Here is an 18,680-nt window from a genome sequence, read left to right as displayed (position 1 = left end):
AGAGCAACAGACCCACCATCTGACTCATACATACCCAAGTAATATGTTCATTGTTTTATTTTTTAATTTATTTTTCAATCCTCACCCGAGGACAGGACTTTTTCCATTGATTTTTTAGAGTGAAAGGGAGAGAGAGAGACACATCGATTGGTTCCCTCCTACATGCACCCCACCAGGGCCAGGAGCCTGCAACTGAGGTACTTGCCCTTGACTGGAATAAAATCCGGGACCCTTCAGTCCGCAGGCCTGAGCCGAACCGGCTAGGGCTGTTCGTTGGTTTGTCAGAGTTTTGGGTGATCTATCATGAAGCAATGTCTAACTGATATACCCTACAAAAAAAAGTGAGCGTGAAGAGATGGGACGGTGTGCATAGTTCTAATGGCCCCAAGCACCTGTATGCCTGCCTTAGTGCCCTCTGTGAGAGTGGCTGTGAGGCCCGTTTCCGGCCCGACTTGCAGTGCAAGGGCACTCACTCAAACATCACATGCCCACACGTGCAGCACTGCCACTGGGCTGAGCCCCGCAAGGTGAGTCCTGTGTGCCTCCACTCCTGGGAGCTCACATCCGGGAGGGGGACAGTTAGCATCCATGTGACATGTCACATTCAGATCACCAACAGTGCAAGCACTGCGCGGCCCATGAGCAGGAAAAAACGTTGCTAGAATGGTTGAACCTGAATCTGATCATGAGGAAACATCCAGAAGGTAGGGCTCTAAAATAGCCCTACCTGGTTTGGCTCAGTGGGGAGAGTGTTGGCCTGTGGACTGAAGGGTCCCAGGTTCAATTCCAGTCAAGGGCACATGCCCAGGCTGCAGGCTCAATCCCCAGTAGGGGGCATGCAGGAGGCAGCTGATTAATGATTCTCTCTCATCACTGATGTTTCTCTCCCCCTCTTCCTTTCTCTCTGAAATCAATAAAAATATAAAATAAAATCAATGTCATGGGGGAGGATAGATAACTATTATAAAAGGAGACCAGAGACATCAACTTCAGGGGAGTGTGGGGCTGGGTGCTGGGGATGAGACAGCCCATTAGGAATACAGTGCTATTGTGGTCAGACTAACCTGTTCTCATGAGGTTTGCACTGAGTACTTAGAGGTGTAGCATCAGGGCTGCAGTTGGCTTTCAAATGGGTCAGAAAAAAAAATAGCAAAAGGGTAACCAGTGACTGGGTGACGGCTATAAGCATGTATAAGTTAGGCGTGTATGTGCGTGTTCACTATGCTATTCTTTCAACTTTTTTGAAAGTTGTCCATATAAGGGAGGAAATTCAACATGATGCATGCAACGGAAAGGACACACACCATACAACTGGATACTCCAGCGATGAGACTGGTTACATAGGAAGTTATGCGATAATGTGGAAAGACTGTTAAGTGCAGACAGATTTTAACCAGCATGACCCCATTTCTGGAAAACATACCGAGATGTTAATGATTATGACATGGTAGACACAGAGCTTATTTTGTTCAGTATTTTGTAAATTATAAATACCATGTATTGTGTAATAAATGACACATAAAAGTCATATTTTGCCCTGGGCAGTGTGGCTTAATTAGTTGAGTGTCGTCCCATGCACTGAAAGGTTGCTAGTTAATTCCCAGTCAGGGCACTTACCCAGGTTGTGGGCTTAATCCCCAGTAGAGGGCATGCAGGAGGCAGCCGATCGATGTTTCTCTCATCAATGTTTATGTCCCTCTCACTTCCTCTCTCTCAAAATCAATAAAAACATAAAACTTAAAAACCAGGAGTGCCCGGCCAGAATGGCACAGTGGTTGATCATCTATCTATGAACCAGAAGGTCAAGGTTCGATTCCTGGTCAGGGCACATGCCCGGGTTGTAGGCTAGATCTCCATGCAGGAGGCAGCATATCAATGATTCTCTCATCATTGATGTTTCTCTCTCTCCCCGTTTCCCTTCCTCTCTGAAACCAATAAAACTATATTAAAAAAAACACACACACACCCAGGAGTTACATAACATGGGGTGGGCAGCAGGAAGGGTTGTACCAGGAGTTATATAACATGGGGTGGACAGCATGAAGAGTTGTACCAGGAGCTACAACATGGGGTGGGCAGCATGAAGAGTTGTACCAGGAGCTACAACATGGGGTGGGCAGCAGGAAGGGTTGTACCAGGAGGTACAACATGGGGTGGACAGCAGAAGAGTTGTACCAGGAGCTATATAACATGGGGTGGACAGCAGGAAGAGTTGTACCAGGAGCTACAACATGGGGTGGACAGCAGGAAGAGTTGTACCAGGAGCTATATAACATGGGGTGGGCAGCAGGAAGGGTTATACCAGGAGCTATATAACATGGGGTGGGCAGCAGGAAGGGTTGTACCAGGAGCTATATAACATGGGGTGGACAGCAGGAAGAGTTGTACCAGGAGCTATATAACATGGGGTGGGCAGCAGAAGAGTTGTACCAGGAGCTATATAACATGGGGTGGGCAGCAGGAAGGGTTGTACCAGGAGCTATATAACATGGGGTGGACAGCAGGAAGGGTTGTACCAGGAGCTATATAACATGGGGTGGACAGCAGGAAGAGTTGTACCAGGAGTTATATAACATGGGGTGGACAGCAGGAAGAGTTGTACCAGGAGCTATATAACATGGGGTGGACAGCAGGAAGGGTTGTATCAAGAGGGTAAGACAGGCTAACAAGGCTTCGAACAAAACAGCCTTGATAACTATGAAGGCAGGTCAGCCCGGCTGAGCGCAGCCACGTGGTGCAGGCCAGGGCTCCGGGAGAAGCACCTCCACTTACATGTGCACCGGCTACCCTGACCCGACGGCCTTTGGGCATAGGGGGAAGAGGTCATTGCTACTTGCCCTAATGGCGGTCTGGCTTGTGGGGTCCCAGATGAGAAAGGGGTGTCAGCTGTGAAACTGCAAGTATGGTGTGCTATTCAGGCGACAGGTTACCTCCTTCTCCTTATCATCTGAAGGAGCCTGAAGCAACCATTCAGAACTGGGATCCAACCCGGAGGAGCCCACTGCAGAGAGCAGCCTGTGGCAGTGCCAGCCCCTACGGCCCGACAGCACTGCTTCGGGGTATGAGGTACCGAAATAATGGAAAGAGCCAGGAGGGGCCGCGGGACCAGAGTCTCTGGGAACATTTACAAAGCAGAGGGAAGGCGAGAGTGTCCAATGGAAGTGGTGCTGGTGTCATGTTTGTTCCTGGGTCTTTGCGGCTGTGGCGGGAACGGGAGCTCCACCTCAGTGTGTCACCAGCCATGTCCTCCGAGGCTACCTGGCTGGGTGAAGTCACAGAGGCAAAGCCAGGTGTACAGACGGGAGGTGGCATCGCCTCCAACACCTGGAGCCGAAGCGGGAGGAGGGATGTCCCACCAGGAGCATGGCCTGGCAGTGACTTTGACTCATACAGAAGCCAATCAAATCAAATCTCTTTATCAACTGTTTTTTGCTGGATATACTCAAATTTGGATATACTCAAAGTCAAATAAAGAAGACAGGAAAATGGTTGACCACAGCTGGTTAAAAAAAAAAAAAATGGCTCCAGGCCCAGTTCCAAATATTGGTCAATCCCCAGTATCGATTAGGCGCATTAAGAAGTGGAAGGAAAAAGGAGACGCAATTAATTATCAAACTTTAATTGATAGGCTAATCTTACAGGATAAACAATAAGACAGCTAGTCAAGGTTACACTTTTTAAAAAATCCAGCAGCGCAAATCTAACAGACTAGATACGTTCCTCTCCTCCCAAACAGGCATTGGATTAAAAGCAGACACAAGAAACATGGTACTTACGTATATTGTCAATTCATTCTGGAGAACTCTTTAAGAAAAAAGAAAGCAGTTCTTGACATTTGGAAAGCAGCAGGCCACTCGGCCTGCAGGGAGATGGGCCAGATGTTCTGCACCGGAGGCCCTGACCACCGTAACTTCAGAGAAGCCACTGGGCCCTACTAAGAAGGAAGCAGGTGCCAATCCTAAGTAGAGATGACATTGTCACAAAGCCTTAAAACAAAGGGCCAACCTTTCCCAAGGCAACAGGCAGAACACAGGCAAGGAGACTGTGGCACAGGGTCCAACCCATCCCTTCCTGCTCCGGCGAAGACAGGGGGGGCCAGAGCGGGAGCCCGGGAGCTCTCCCAGGCACATGGGTACTGAGGGAAGGGAGAGCAAGCCCCTTCTGGCTGAAATACAAGTTTCCAGAGCCCTGGCAACGCGGCAGTTCATCTCTCTGGCCCTGGGAAGGCAAAGCAGCAACTAAGGAGACTCCTGAGGCCTCGCTGGCCTCCTGCGTCCACGAGTTATAGGAAAGGACATCCTTAGCTCAGTTCAGCCTCAATAAGGAAGCGCTAATACTACTTGCAGAAGGCCCATCAGCAATTAAAATACACACAAAAAAGCACAAAAACGTAACATCAGAGTTCAGGATTCACAAGTCTAGTTCTCTGCTCAGGCTGACTGAGCGGCCTGCCCTCAGCAGGCATTACTGTCATTGGTTGCCAAGTGGCCCGGGAGGGAAAGAAAGGCGTGGCACCAGTGAGCCAGGACCTGCAGGAGAGGAGGTCCAGCACGAATTCCAGGAGAGAGCAGCCGGGAGGCTGAGGGACGCGCCGCATGGACCACAGGCCATGCCCGCCTGCTCCTGCACCTGGAGCCCTTCTCCGAGCCAGCTCTTCCTCGGTCCACCCGCACGCCCTGCGCCACTGTGAGGGACAGTCAGGACCCCAGAGAAAGAGCTGGTCCATCGGACAGGGAAGAACTGCACGGAAACCATCCTGACAAAACACTAACACTGTGAGGCCTCTGGCGGGAGAGCAGGCAGCTTGAGGACAGACTCCGTCTCGGCACACGCTGGGCCATAAGAAAACAAATGCAGAGACTGCTCCCGGGACCGAGTGACAAGACTGCAATACTGCTGGGACCCAGACTCGGACCTAAATCCAACACCTCCCCAGGGGTTCTGGCTCGTCACCTCTGCTCTCCGAGGGCTTCCCACAAGATCTCCATGATTGTTCCGGCGGTCAGTGAGCCCATCAAACACGCCGACGAGAGACGTCAGTACATTATTGTTAATATACAGCATTTCAAAGTAAGGGGGAAAGCACCATTTTACTTAACATAAAAAGGCTCACACAGGCTGTGGTCCTGTCTGGAAATGACGCCAGCCTGAGTGCAAAGCGGTTTGGCTTGTGGGGAGCAGAGAGAGATGGGACAGGCTGTCCCTGGGACGAAGGGAGGGCAGCTGGCGCGTAGCCAAACAAACAGGGTAAATGCAGACCTGGCGGGAAGGCCTTGGAGAGCAGCAGGGTGAGGCCAGTCTGGGGACGAGGACGCTGCTTCCAGAGGAGAAGGCGTGTGGCCCCGCCGGGACAAGCCTCCAGGACGGGCACTGGCCGACAAGCCGAGCCGAGGCCGCCTCCACGTGCTGGCCCTGCAGGCGTGCAGGCAGCAGGACAGAGGCTGCAGTCAGTCACTGCTCCCGGGACACTACCCTTCACCGATGTACTTCTGCCCCGAATGCGAACTGGGAAGGGACTACACCGTGAGAAGCACGAGCCTGTCTTTGCCGGCTGGATTCCTCAACTACAGTTTGGAGGGAAGGGTGCAGAAGATCACCGCTCACTGGCTCACACATGCTAACACATTTCACAGAACAAGGAGAACAGCCTGGAATCGACTGCAGGTTTGGAGACTCTCCGGCCAACCCCTGCTGAGCCTGCAGCAGCGAGGGGAGGACTGCCGGGGCGGCAGGGGATCAGCACAGCACGGGGATGCCCCTCGCAGGAGCCTTTCCGCATTCGGTCAACCAAGCCACAAGGGACACCAGGGTTCACATGGACAAGGAACGTAGGGGCTAAACCAGACAAGGGCGAGCTCATCACAAAAGCAATTTATCCCATAGTTGCTGTTGCAACACATCGCCAACCCACGAGGTCAGATGTCCTCTTGTTGAGAAAGGCAGCATCTTTGAACGAGGGAGGCAGACCTTGAACACAACGCATGAGCGAAGGGACAAATGGAGAAGCACAACTGAAATGACCACTGGGCTGCTTCTTGAAACTTTCAAAGTGGGCCTGTGGCTACACGGCTGCACACAGTCTCCCACGGCACCGCCTGAAGAGGCCTGTGCCCGCTGGGAACTGTGGATCTTGGAGCAGCACAGCTAGGCACACTCACGCCAGGCTGGGCGTCAGAACCAATCAGTGAGGGCTGCAGGCCACCATCAAGGAGGCAATGACCGCCCCAGAGATCAAGGTGTTTAGACAAGAGTCTGAGATACTCTGCTGCTCACCAGACACCAGCACGCGGGAGAGCTCCCTGACCAAGACCTGCTGCGCCCCCTCCCACGTGCATTCGCGAGCAGCAGCACGGCGGGAGGAAGGCCAGGAAAGGAAGCAGTGATGAGGTACAAAAGGAGGAACTGACATCTTTGGGTTTTCAAAACAAAAACTCCTATCTAGGAAGTGAGAAAATACAAAGGGAAAGAATTAAGTCTGAGTCAATGGACAGAAAAAATATGGCTTACCAACCCTCCCACTTTGCATAAAAATTTTTATGAAAAAGAAATAAAACACCCCAACTCATCAAAACACAGTCCAAATGTTTGCAACCAAAGATTTATGAAAATATTTGTTGAAATCACTTTTTAAAAAAAGCAGAAAGCTTTTGACCATTCCTTTCTAAACAAAACCTTGGCAGATCTACTCTCAAATACACTTAAGAGTATTCCACACAACACTTTCCGAGTTCAGATTTATTGGTTTCCACTGTACTGACTTTAAAAATGGTATGAAGCTGACTGCAAGAAAGGGAACCGGTGATTTAAGTTAGGATTAAGCTAAGGGTGAAAGAACATCACCTCTGGCTTCGGTCACCACATCACCTTAGATTGGGTATAGATTGTGTGTGAACAAAGTTCCAGAACTCTGAAATCCGGGGGTGCTGCAGGCCTCTCCCAGCAATGTCCTTCACTGTGGGTCAGTCTCCTGGGCCAGAGGTGAAAGTGCTTTCAAAAATACTGCCACTTCCCCAGCACAGTGTCTTTGATTGCATCCACATATTGAGTTGGAACCCAGTACACCCAGTAGTAAGAGGCTTCCGTGGGGCCCAACTGAAACGCCTGGAAGGGAAAAGGAAAACCAAGCGACACTTCAGAGGTCGGGAGGCTGAGCGGCAGCACAGCACGCACAGGGGAGGGCTGAGAGGTGGCTTCATCAACGGGGAAGGGGGAGACCTCATGTGGGGAGGGAAGCATTCTCTTGTCTTGTCCAAAAGAGGAGCAGCAGCAGGAGGAAGCAAGCAGAGTGAACCCTAAAGCAGTGGTTCCCCAACTCGGGTGCACATCAGAGCCCTCTGGAGGGAGGGTGTGTCACAGCAGATTGGTGGCTCCCCTCTTAGTCTGGGACTTGGAGGGCCAGTGGGGCCTGAGCATCTGCAATTCCTAGGAGCTCCCAGGTGAGTGGCACTGCTGATCCAGACCCTCCTGGGAACCACTGCCCTAGAAGCAGTCACACATGCACAGCAAACAGGTGAGCGCTCGAAGCAGCACTGCCAGCAAGGCGAGCACTGGGAAACAGCCTGCCGTCCACTGTGAGGGATGCACAAAGTAACGTGATGTGCCTAGTCATGTGAACATTGGGTCACTTTTAAAAGGTGTGAACTGGATCGGTGGTAAATACAGACAGATCATTATGTCGAACCAGAAGAGCAAGCAGTAGAATGACACATACCACGATATGACTTAGGAAAACTGATAAAACACAAAAACAGTGTTGAAGCCTGTTCATGGACATACATGAAAATGGAAGCAGAGCGGGGCAGGCCAAGTGGGAGATCGTGAAGAGGGCAGTGGGGAGGGGAGACAATGGGGACGAACTCACTGCTGGTAAAGTCTCTTTTATTTAAAAATGATTCAAAACAAGTTACAAAATATTTGCAATGGTCACTTCTTGGTGATGGGTATATGGGTTTGCTTAATCGTCTGTCCTTTCCTGTATTTTTTAAGATTTCTCTGAAAATAACAAAGCACAGCCACCCCCTTCTAATGTGAACTCTGGCATGATAAGCTAGTGATATGGCGTCTGCAGAGAGGGAAACAAATGCTTTCGTCGGGACAGAGGAAAGGTGCTGAGTAATGGTGCATAAAGAGAGGGGCGATCAGAGCCACTGCCGCCAGAAATGACTGGAAAAAATGAGCATTTAAATGAAATCTCAGGCATTGCCCAGCCACACCCATCACTTAGGAGGTTCAAACTGGCCCCTCAACTTGTGTAAAACCCTCTCACCAGGCTGCCTATCACCAGGACTGCACACACTACAGGGCCAAACTGGGAAGGCACACACTTCAGAGGGCAGTGCAGGAGCCGGATGAAAATACCAAAATCCAATTTTAGCCCGGCCGGCGTGGCTCAGTGGTTGAGCATCAACCTATGAACCAGGAGGTCATGGTTCGATTCCCGGTCAGGGCATATGCCCAGGTTGCAAGCTTGATCCTCAGTGCGGGGTATACGGGAGGCGGCTGATCAATGATTCTCATCATTGATGTTTCTCTCTCTCTCTCCCTCTCCCTCTCTGCAATTAATAAAAATATTTAAAAGTAAATAAAAGATAATAAAATAAAACCCAACTTTTAAAGCAAAAAAATAACTGAGTAAGCAAACAATCCACGTGCAGACCTTTAAAGACTCCAGAGGCCAGGTGGAGGGCTGCCACAAGGCCCATGACGTGGTCACCTCTCAGAGGGGCACCCAGGAGCTCGGAGCCAGGGGCTGACAGACACCGACAGGACAGGAGAGAGGCAGGGCTGGCGGACCCTCCCAGAGCCCGGTCTGCCATCTGTCTACAGAGCACTGCCAGGATGCTAGCTCCCCTTCTGCTGGGACCTCCCGACACCTCCATCTGCTGTGGACGTTGTGCCACACCCATGGTCAGCACACTACTGTTCCTTCTCCCTGGGACAGGCCAACGCAGCTACATCCCTGCTGGTCGGACGCTGAAAACTGCCTCTTCCGACAAAGGCAGGCGGCCGCCCTCACCCTGTCACTGCTCAGGGCAAGTCCCTGTCCCAGCGTTTTTACAGTGGCCCCTCCAGACAGCGCTGGGAAGTATGAGGACGTGCCTGAGCTGCTCCGCTCACTGAGCTCTCTCTGCTCTGCACAGACAGGGCAGTGCCAGCACACATCCTGTCTCGGGAGAGCACAGCCTGCCGGTCAGAGCAGACCTCCCAGAGAACAGTGTCCACAGATCCATCTCCCCATAGGCCCTGCCATGTGACCGCTGCAGTCTGGGAAGGGCGACACCACCCCAGAGGGAGGAGGCCTGGGGGTCCGAACACCAGGACTAGTGGGAGGTTTAATTCTATGCACAAGAAAAAAGTTAGATGAAAGCCCACAAGCCCCTCCTCATTACAGTTATTTTCCTGGTCTAAGGACAAAGCATTATAGTAAAAGGGAGGCAAAGACACCCAACATACCCCCTTAAACTGCTGGAAAAATGGGGGTGGGGGTGGACGGGAGTCGAGAGAACTAGGACTAAGTCAAGGGCGAGTTCTAGAAGAAAGCCCGGGGCCTTAGACGGGCATCTCCTGGAGTGTCTCCTCGGTCACGCAGTCCCTGCTGGAGCAGTGCGGGCCGCGGGCCGCTCCAGGCTACTTACCATCATGTGGTAGTCCTCGTGCCCCTCGATGGGTTCGCTGACCACGTTTTTAATGGAGCCCATGGGTAGCTTCTCGGTCCGCTCTGAGTTGAGAGGAATGACAGCTGTTACTCACAGGTCCTCCTGTTCTACTCCTGGGACGCAGCAGACCTCATCAGGGTGGTGGCTCTGGAGCCTCCTGGAGGCGCACATCCTCCTGCCCTCCAGGGGTAAGGGACCAGCCCTGCTGACCACGGCCCGAGAGCCCTGCATGGGAGCTGGGACTTCTTAGGAGCGAACGGGGACCAGGATGTGGCAATGGCATAGCAGAGTATCTCTTTCCTGGTGTTCTTTTTAAAACTCTTAACAATGAATAACACCCAAGAAATCCCACTGTACCCTTACTGCCCAAGCCCAGCACTGGCTCAGGCCTTTGGTGCCTGAGACAGTCGAGAGCCAAGAACAGAGGCACCAGCGTGCCCCGGGGTTCCCACAGATAGGAAGGGAGACTGCTGGCTGTGAACGACCAGGCTCTGGCCCAAGACCCTGCTCACTTGCCCCCCCAACCCCTCCCCTGGCCTGCACACCCCCATATACACACACATGAAAGTCCTCTTAGAATATTTATAACCTCTATGATCAATAATCAAGAGCACACAGATCAGAAGACAGTCTGCAGCAAGTTTAAGGGCAGCAGGTGTGAAAGAGGCAGCGTGAGGAAGGGGGGGAGGGGAGACTGCTGGAAAGAGCAAGTGCAGCAGGAGGGGGGGTAGCAGGAGAGGTGGGGGCGTCTGCCTACAGGAAACCACCCCGGAAGCAGCAGACACCTCAGGGACTGGAAAAGCTCTCAGCAGTTAAGTCAAGATTAAACCACACTAAAGCCTTGGTAGACAAAAATCTGGAAAAGGTGAAATCTGAAAACAGGTAACAAGACAGCAGGAACTTCGAGGCCGGGGTTCTAGTTGAGCAGATGAATTGAGACATTTTATTTCTGTCCTGTGGGCCTCGGCCTGTGAAAATCGGGGCTGGGGAGAAAGACCTGGACGGTCACGCAGGCTATGACTTTTAGCGGCTCTAAAACAGTGCTCCCAGCCAGGACCTGACCAGCTGGTGTCTTTAAGATAGAAACTTCTTTTTTATTTTTTTTTATTTTTTAATTTTCACCCAAGGATATTTCTCCACTGATTTTTTAGAGAAAGTGGGAGAGGGAAAGACAGAGAGAAGTATTGATGTGAGAGAAACACATCGATTGGTTGCCTCCTACACGAGCCCTGACCAGGGCCCAGGCTGGGGAGGAGCCTGCAACCCAGGTACATGCTCTTGATCAGAATCGAATCCGAGACTCTGGGTCCACAGGCCAACACTCTATCTACTGAGCCAAACCGGCTAGGGCAAGATAGAAACTTCTTAAAACACCAACCACCTTGAAACGTCAGCAGTTTTCACAGAAAAATATGGATTTCTGGCTTCTTTTGAAAATGCAGATGTAAGAATCCTGGGCCCACACTTCCAAGTGACCATCAGCTGGATCCCAGGTGCGACTGCCCTACCAACAGGGCACAGGCTCCCCACGGCCTCACCTGTGCTCACCTTTCTTATTCCCTGCCTGTTCTCGCTCCACTAGCCAGAGGCTGAGTCCTGCCTCCCACACAGCCAGAGTTTACGCCACAATCAGGAGCCCGTGAGCGTCCCCTGGAGAAGGAGGCCAACAGGAAGATGAAGCCAGTGCTGGGGGCCCACTCCCAGAACGCGCTGTCCTCTGAGGGTGTGGGCGACACCCAGGGCACGGCACTCATGGGCGCGTGAGAGGGCGCGGTGCCAGGAGGCAGGGCTCTGGGAGGGAATGACAACCCGGGCAGTGGCTGACCCCAGGACATGAATTCATGGCCACGCCCCTTAGCAAGGCTGGCGACCAGGAGACTCAACAGCTCTGCCACCCACAGGTTCTGTGGAGCTCTCCTTCGGCCCGAGGGTGGCCACTCCCACAAGCGAAGCGGGAGCCCCGCACAGGGCAGCACCTTCCTGTCGCACAAGTACTCCCTCAGGGGCCAGCCTGGCTGCACCTACCCGCTGGACCACTGGTGTTTCCTGGGTGGCCTCAGCCACTGCCTCCCCTTAGGCTGCCCTAGTGGAAGAGGCAGGGCTTTAGCGCCCATGCACTGATGGAGGGCTACGCCAAACCACCTGCGAGCATGGAAGTGAGGAGCTGACAGGCGGGCAGCTCGCAACTGAAGAAACAACAGGGGTGACAGGACCGGCTCTGCAGAAGACAGTGACCTATTAAAGGGGCCCAAAGCCCTTGAAGAATGCGGGAGCCCTTCAACAGTTTGCAAAACTTGCTCTGATCATGCAGTTAGAATCAAATGTGAAAGAAAGGGCATGGCAGGTTACCAAACAATTGTTAGAAGACTCAAGCGCTTTGGCATGTCATTCTTTGTTCACTTTAAAAACCAGGATGGAGGTGAAAACAAGAAATTTACTTTCATATTTTGGATGATAAAAATCTCACTCCCCATCACCCCAGCCCTGATTATCTTCCATGAAATTTTGGTCCCATCTGAAGCAGAATCATCTAATGGCCTGTCCCTGAAACTCATCAGCCTCAGAAGATAGGGCCCCCTGGACTTCTCTTTGGCGTTTACCTCGAACACTGACCATCTACAGTGCTGGCAGAAACAGGTGACTTAGGCATGCTCGGTCCCCTCCGGAATCTAACAGGGGACAGACAAGTCGGAGAGTAATGAGTGCTCTGGGGACATAAATGAGTGCTGTATTTGGGGGGGAGGAGGGGGGTGTCAGGGGGCTTCATAGGAGGACATTTAAGTAGGGCCTCGGAAGAGTTTATTACTCACAAGGATGGGAAGAAGGCTTGCAGGGAAGGACAGAGCATGAACAAAGGCACGTGAGGAGCTGTGCGGAGCGCGTGGGGACATTCGGCAAGCGGTGCTGGACACATAGGGTATGACAAGGTAAGCAGGGCAGGAAACTAAATCAAAAATTTAAAGGGGCCCTAACCAGTTTGACTCAGTGGATAGAGCGTCGGCCTGCGGACTGAAGGGTCCCGGGTTCGATTCCGGTCAAGGGCATGTACCTTGGTTGCGGGCACATCCCCAGTGGGGGGTGTGCAGGAGGCAGCTGAATCGATGTTACTCTCTCATCAATGTTTCTAACTATCCCTCTCCCTTCCTCTCTGTAAAAATCAATAAAATATATTTTTAAAAAATTTAAAGGGGTCCCATTCTTGAGAACACTGAACACTATGGTTAAGCATTTGAACTTGGCCTTAAAGAGCCAAAGGTTTATGAGCACAAAAACCAGTGAGGGGAAAAAAAAAACAGTCCAGAAGGTGGGCTGGGCAGAAGAAATCAGAGATGGGCAGGAAACAGGTTAACTCCTTTCAAAGACCAAGTTTCGAGATGCTAGGAGTCTTAAGCAGCACGGTGGAGTGGCAAAGAGACAGATGACTTTGGAGCGCTGCTGACAAGACTTTGATCCTTCGGGGGAAGAAAGAGAGCAGTAAGAGTCACCTCCCAGCAAACAGCAAGCCTGGCCCACCATGCACAGGGGTCGGTGGGGCAGGCAGAGGACAACCAGGGCGGGAGGGCCGGTCCCCAGCACTAAGAAAACTGATCTACAGGGGCCAGGCGGGTGACGTAAACGAAGGATACTGGCCACAGGCAGGTTAGATGGGACAGTGAGAACTGTAGCAGGCCATGTGAAACTACTACTCAGTCCAGCTGCTGGTTATCCCTGAGAATCCAAGTCCAGACTGGCTAACCCTGGTGATTTTTTTCAAATGAAGCCAAAAATCAGATCAAGTGAAATCTCCAGTTTTTTTATAGATTGTGTGTAAACAAACAAAACCCTCATCTGTGGGCCAGACCTGCCCGCAGGCCACACATCTGGGACCTCTGGACAGCCAATGTTGGATGGATTGGTCTTCAGATCACACTAAAAAGAATGAGGGGGGAAAGGGTCCAAAGAGAAGCATCTAAAGCAAAAATCAAAGCCAGGAACGCGCACAGCACAGTGCAGAGATTTGAGAATGAGGAGCAGACTAGCACTTGGGAGGAAGTGCGTCTGGAGGCCAGAGGCAGCAAGCCAGCCAGCGCGGGAGAGGTCACGTACCTTTAGTGCCAATCCACAGCTGGTCTTGTTCTAGCTTAAAGGTGAGTCTCACTTTTCCTCCGGATTTATTGTACATGCCAGACAAGGGGACTGTGGGCAGGCGCTCCTGTGGTGAGAGGGAGGGACCACAATCAGAGGACGACAAATACAGGAGAACAGACGGGACGAGACGGCAGCCCAATGGGGAGTGCTCACAACGGAGCATGGCTTACCTGGGCCCCCTTCACAGATGGCATCACGTCTTCAGGTTTCCCTTTATCCAACACTTTCCTGTGTTGCTGCAACGCAAGTCAAAAGAGCTCATTAAATGAAAGCAGACTGCATTTCGTTATATTCCCACCTCTGAAAAGCAGGACGAAGAAAGCCTAATGTTCTGTTCAAAAGCTTGTACTGCCTACAGACACGGCCTCCAACACGACAGAGCAGTCCGGGCAGCAAACACTTGTGGCTAGAAGCGTGGCGACTAAGCGCTCGAAATGGGGCTAGGACTGAGGAAATGCACCCCCAATTTTACTGAATTTTAATCAATCACACCTGGCTGCCACACTAAACATCAAAGCTCTAGAAAGCAGGACCTTACAGACTAGTTCAAAGAAAACCTATTTCCTCCCACAGTCCCCACTGAAAGGATTCAACACCAAGCTGAGAGCCACAAAGGGTGTTGCTCTCCTGACAGGTTCAAATTGGCAGCAATTCTGCCAACTTACACTCCCAAAGACACCTGGCCCGATGCTGAGGCGCAGCTCAACTGCCTGAAGGGGCATTGCCACCATACACGGGGACTTGTCTGCTGCAGAAGTCTTCCCGCTGCCCACCCTCAACCCCAGCTAGACACAAAGCCTGAAGAACCGCATTTCCCAAGACGAATGCTGATTGCTCGAGAGCCTGACCCTATTAGCAAGTCTCTAACCCAGCCCACCCCAGTTTGAGGCAGATCCTTATGGGCTCTAACAAGGCTCCCCTCAAACAGCTCCTGACCGGCCCACGTGCCTGAACCTGATTTCCGCCCCATTTGTGGCTGTATAGAAACAGACACTGTTGAGCAAAGCTAGAACCACAGGGCAATGAGTGGGCAGAGGGTAAAAAATTAACCTAATTTAAGCACCAGGTGGCCATAAGCCTCACTGGCATGGCAGAAACCCTCCAATGGGAATAGACCCACCACTGCCAGACTGCTAACAAAGGATCCCCTATACATCAGTCCCAGATTTCTGAGCCACTGATAAAGTCACAAAGATGGGGTCCTGTCATTAGGCGGTGTTATGCCTCATAACTGGCGTTAAACACTGCAGCATGGATTACAATCTGAATTTGACTCATATCTCACAAGTACCTTTTGAAGAATTTCCCCTGCACTGTGGAACAATTCTAAGCCTGTTAAGCGATCATTTGTAACTCAAAACCTGTATTCAAGAGACATGTATGCTCCCAGGGTGTGGCCAGTGGGAATGCTCTCACATCTGCATTCTCATATCTGACGTCTCACACATGTGGTAGAGCAAGACAGGAATATGGAAATGAACTCAATTGGTTATAAGACATTTTGACCCCACATTTGGGGGTGGAAGTGTCCAAATAAACACCTTTTAGATGGTAACATAGGTTTATAACTCCTTATTTTAAACCCCATAAACAGATGTTTTGAACTTTTATGAAGGCCAAAAGTTTTAGGGTGTTTTTTGTGTGTGTGGTGGTTTTTTTTTAAGCCTACAGCACCCAGTATTCCCAGGTGGTCTCCCATCCAAGTACTAACCAGGCCTGACCCTGCTTAGCTTCCGAGATCAGACGAGATCGGGCGTGTTCAGGGTGGTATGACCATAGACTGTAATATTTTTAAAATATGTTATATATCCTCCACGGGGTTTGGGGCAGCACACTGCCACCAACCACACTAACATTTTTATGATAAAACATGACTATTCACGTTAATCCTGGTCGGGTTTTGCTGCCACATTTACAAAAGCACGTTTTGGGGGTTTGGAAACGCACACACGAGGGAATATGGACGGTGACAGAAAACTGTGTCCTTCCCACTGTTGGTCATGTGCCTTGATGCCTGGTTACTAAAGCCAGTGTTTGCCAGCTGGACGCTCCCCTGGGACACAGGTTAGGATGAGAACACCTATTTTCCCGGAACACTACCGAGAGTGGGCTTGCTGGGTGACAAGATCACAAGTGATGGTTCTTCCACTAGCATCCTTTGACAGTGCAATACACTGACCTTCAAAATGAGCCACAGAAGAGGAAAAACCTGGCCCCTATTTCAGGGACCAGGAGGGGAAATCAGCATAGTTCTCTTCCTAGTGCTTCACTCGGCTTCCCGAGGTGTCAGTTTTAGAGGAACCTCTGAAAGCTACTGATGTTCATGTCTTTCCAGAAATGGGCTTGTTGACTTGTGGGAAGCCACACACCAAAAAGCAAATGTAAGCACTTGCACAGAATGGGGAATTAGTTCTAGCAATGGCACTTTTCCCACATCTGATTTGAAGCCTGCCTTTACAGAGGCCTTATCCTAAAGTAGATAGACTTGAGACACACTGACCCGCCAGATGAGACAAAGTTGCAAATCTCAGGTAGTTGTCACCTCCACTCAACAGCCAGCGGCACCCAACTGCTGCCATAAATTTCCATCATGGGCCCTGTCCAAAAAGGAGCTTATTCTAGGGAGAATGTAACCAACCGCGGCTCCAGAAGCCTCACACTTCCCAGAACGAGCAGTCACACGACGGACTCACTTTCTGCCTGCACAGCGGCTCCTTCTTGTTCTCTTCGGCCTTGGCATCCTGCTGCGCAGAGTCTTTGGGCGTGTTTACTGCTAAAACATCATTTATCGTGGAACCAACCACCATGATCTTGGCTCCGCTGGTCACCTTTATTTCCCTCAACGTCTTATCCTCAGGGACAAGTCCCTTATACATGACTTTCTGCATGGCTGGCGGGAGACCTTGGGAAAAGGAGGCAGACAGTGAAAGGAAAATCGGAAAACTTACTTGGACCAGAGTACTTGACAACAGATCCCAAAGTGAGTGCTGCTCGACCGCCTACTACTTTTGCACACTTGGGCAATTCACCACCTGTCTCAGCCTCAGTTCCCAAAACTTTGTAATAGTGACGACAGTCGTTCCTTCTGTATGGAACTGTCTTAAAGACCACAAGACAGGACAAACAGTATTTAGTGCAGCTCCTGGTAATTCAGTAACTCTTCGATAAAAATTAGCTGCCATTCATTCCAAGTTGTCCCTCAATCTTCCAATCACTCCAATATTAAGTGAGAGTCCACAGGCCTCGGGGATACAAAAACCCATAAGGACCAAGTTCTTGTTTTTGCGGAGCCTACAAGCACACGGAGAAAGCCTAGAGCAGTGGTTCTCAACCTTCCTAATGCCGCGACCCTTTAATACAGTTCCTCATGTTGTGGTGACCCCCAATTTCATTGTTACAAATTGAACATAATTAAAGCATAGTGATTAATCACAAAAACAATATGTAACTATATCTGTGTTTTCCGATGGTCTTAGGCGACCCTTGTGAAAGGGTCGTTCGACCCCCCCCCCCAAAAGAGGTCGCGACCCACAGGTTGAGAACCGCTGGCCGAGAGGGAAAAAATCATTTCAGATGGCCAAGTGCTGTCCACGAGATGAAATTAAGTAGCAGCAACACCTGGGAGGGGGCCAGCGGCCGGTCACCAGCAGCGTTTCCTAGACTTCCCTTATGAGAATCTCCTGATATTTGCGAAAAACAAATCCGAGGCCACATTCCAGCCCCACGGACTCAAAATCTCAGGCGGAGGAGCCTGGAGTCTGTGTAAACCTTGCAAGTGCCTCAGGTGGTTTTTATTAGGTGTCCGGGCAGCACTAATTAGAGGCTTGGGCCTGGGACTCCGGCCCGGGCTGCAATCCCAGCTCAGCCGGCCACTTAGTGCTCTGCAATGCCAGGCCTCGTCTTGCCCATCTGGGTAATGGGCATCCTGGAACCCACTCCTAGGGCCGCTGTGAGCACGGCTGCTGGGCGAGCGGCCAGCGCGGTGTCCAGGCGGCGTGCGCACCGGGGCGAGGCGGGGAGGGCGGCGGGGTTACCTGTAATCGAGTGAATCTTCTGCTTCAGCTCGGAGCCCGTGCTGTCCAGGGGAACTTCACGTCGTGCTTCGTCTTGTTCCAGATGATCTTCAGGTCCACCAGCTCCCGCGCCACGCCGCCGCCGCCCGCGTCCTCGCCATTGCTGACCGAGGCCTGCGCCGCGGGGTCTCCGGGGGGCTGGGCCGGGGCGGGCTGCAGGCTGCCTCGCGCGGCACAAGGCGTCCTCGGCCGCCGCCCCCGCCGCGGCTTCGGCCTCCACGCAGTTGAGGGACCGCGCGGGGCGCCTCGGCCGCCACGGTCTCGGCCTCCGTGTCCATGCCAGGCTCCTCCATGCCTGCAAGGGGGGCAGGGGGTGGGCGCTCGCCGCGGGCTGGGCCTGCGGCCGGACCCACGCGGGCGCCGCCGCACCCTGGCTCCCGAGTCCGGGCTCCCCCCACCACCAGCCCCCGAGCCGGGCCGCGTCCCCGGGGAGCGACCGCTTCACCCGCGCCCAGCCCGGCGCCCTCCACCCGGCCACACTCACCATCCGGGGCCCCGGCCGCCGCCATGATGATTGTGTACAACACCCACCGCGCCCGCAGGGGCCGCCGGGAAAAGGCGAGCTGGCGGAGATTGGCCCCCGCAGCAGCCCCTATAATCTCGCCTAGGCTAACCGGAAACAGGTGGAGGTTTCTATGGAGACCCGCCTCCTCCGCTTCCCGGGCTCGGCCCCTGCCACGCTTTAACTTTCCACGGCCGAGGGGGCAGGGCCCGGGAAATCGCCCGTTCGATGGGCTCTGCCCTCTAGCGGCCGAGCCGGGCCGCAGCCGTGCAGGGGGCGTGGGCTCGCCGGCTGAGTGGCCTGCGCCTTTAAGGGGCGGGG

The 18,680-nt window shown here is 52.3% G+C and overlaps 1 protein-coding gene and 1 non-coding gene across 2 annotated transcripts; both read right to left on the bottom strand.

The window, feature by feature from the left end:
* Positions 1–6,584: 6,584 nt before the first annotated feature.
* UBFD1 (ubiquitin family domain containing 1) lies at positions 6,585–18,546 on the bottom strand. The gene is given in 10 exon segments (XM_006085867.3): positions 6,585–7,101; positions 9,636–9,718; positions 13,743–13,848; positions 13,955–14,020; positions 16,478–16,686; positions 17,819–17,866; positions 17,869–18,034; positions 18,036–18,098; positions 18,100–18,152; positions 18,342–18,546. Coding segments are annotated over 10 exon segments (930 nt in total). The 5' UTR covers positions 18,367–18,546; the 3' UTR covers positions 6,585–6,990.
* Positions 15,447–15,565, bottom strand: LOC111825349. Its single transcript, XR_002828510.1, has one exon. It is a non-coding gene; the product is annotated as a 5S ribosomal RNA (ribosomal RNA).
* Positions 18,547–18,680: the final 134 nt, after the last annotated feature.

This window comes from Myotis lucifugus, unplaced genomic scaffold (assembly GCF_000147115.1).
Source record: "Myotis lucifugus unplaced genomic scaffold, Myoluc2.0 scaffold_22, whole genome shotgun sequence".
In the NCBI taxonomy this organism is placed as follows: domain Eukaryota; kingdom Metazoa; phylum Chordata; class Mammalia; order Chiroptera; family Vespertilionidae; genus Myotis; species Myotis lucifugus.
This window is presented reverse-complemented; position numbering and strand designations above follow the sequence as displayed.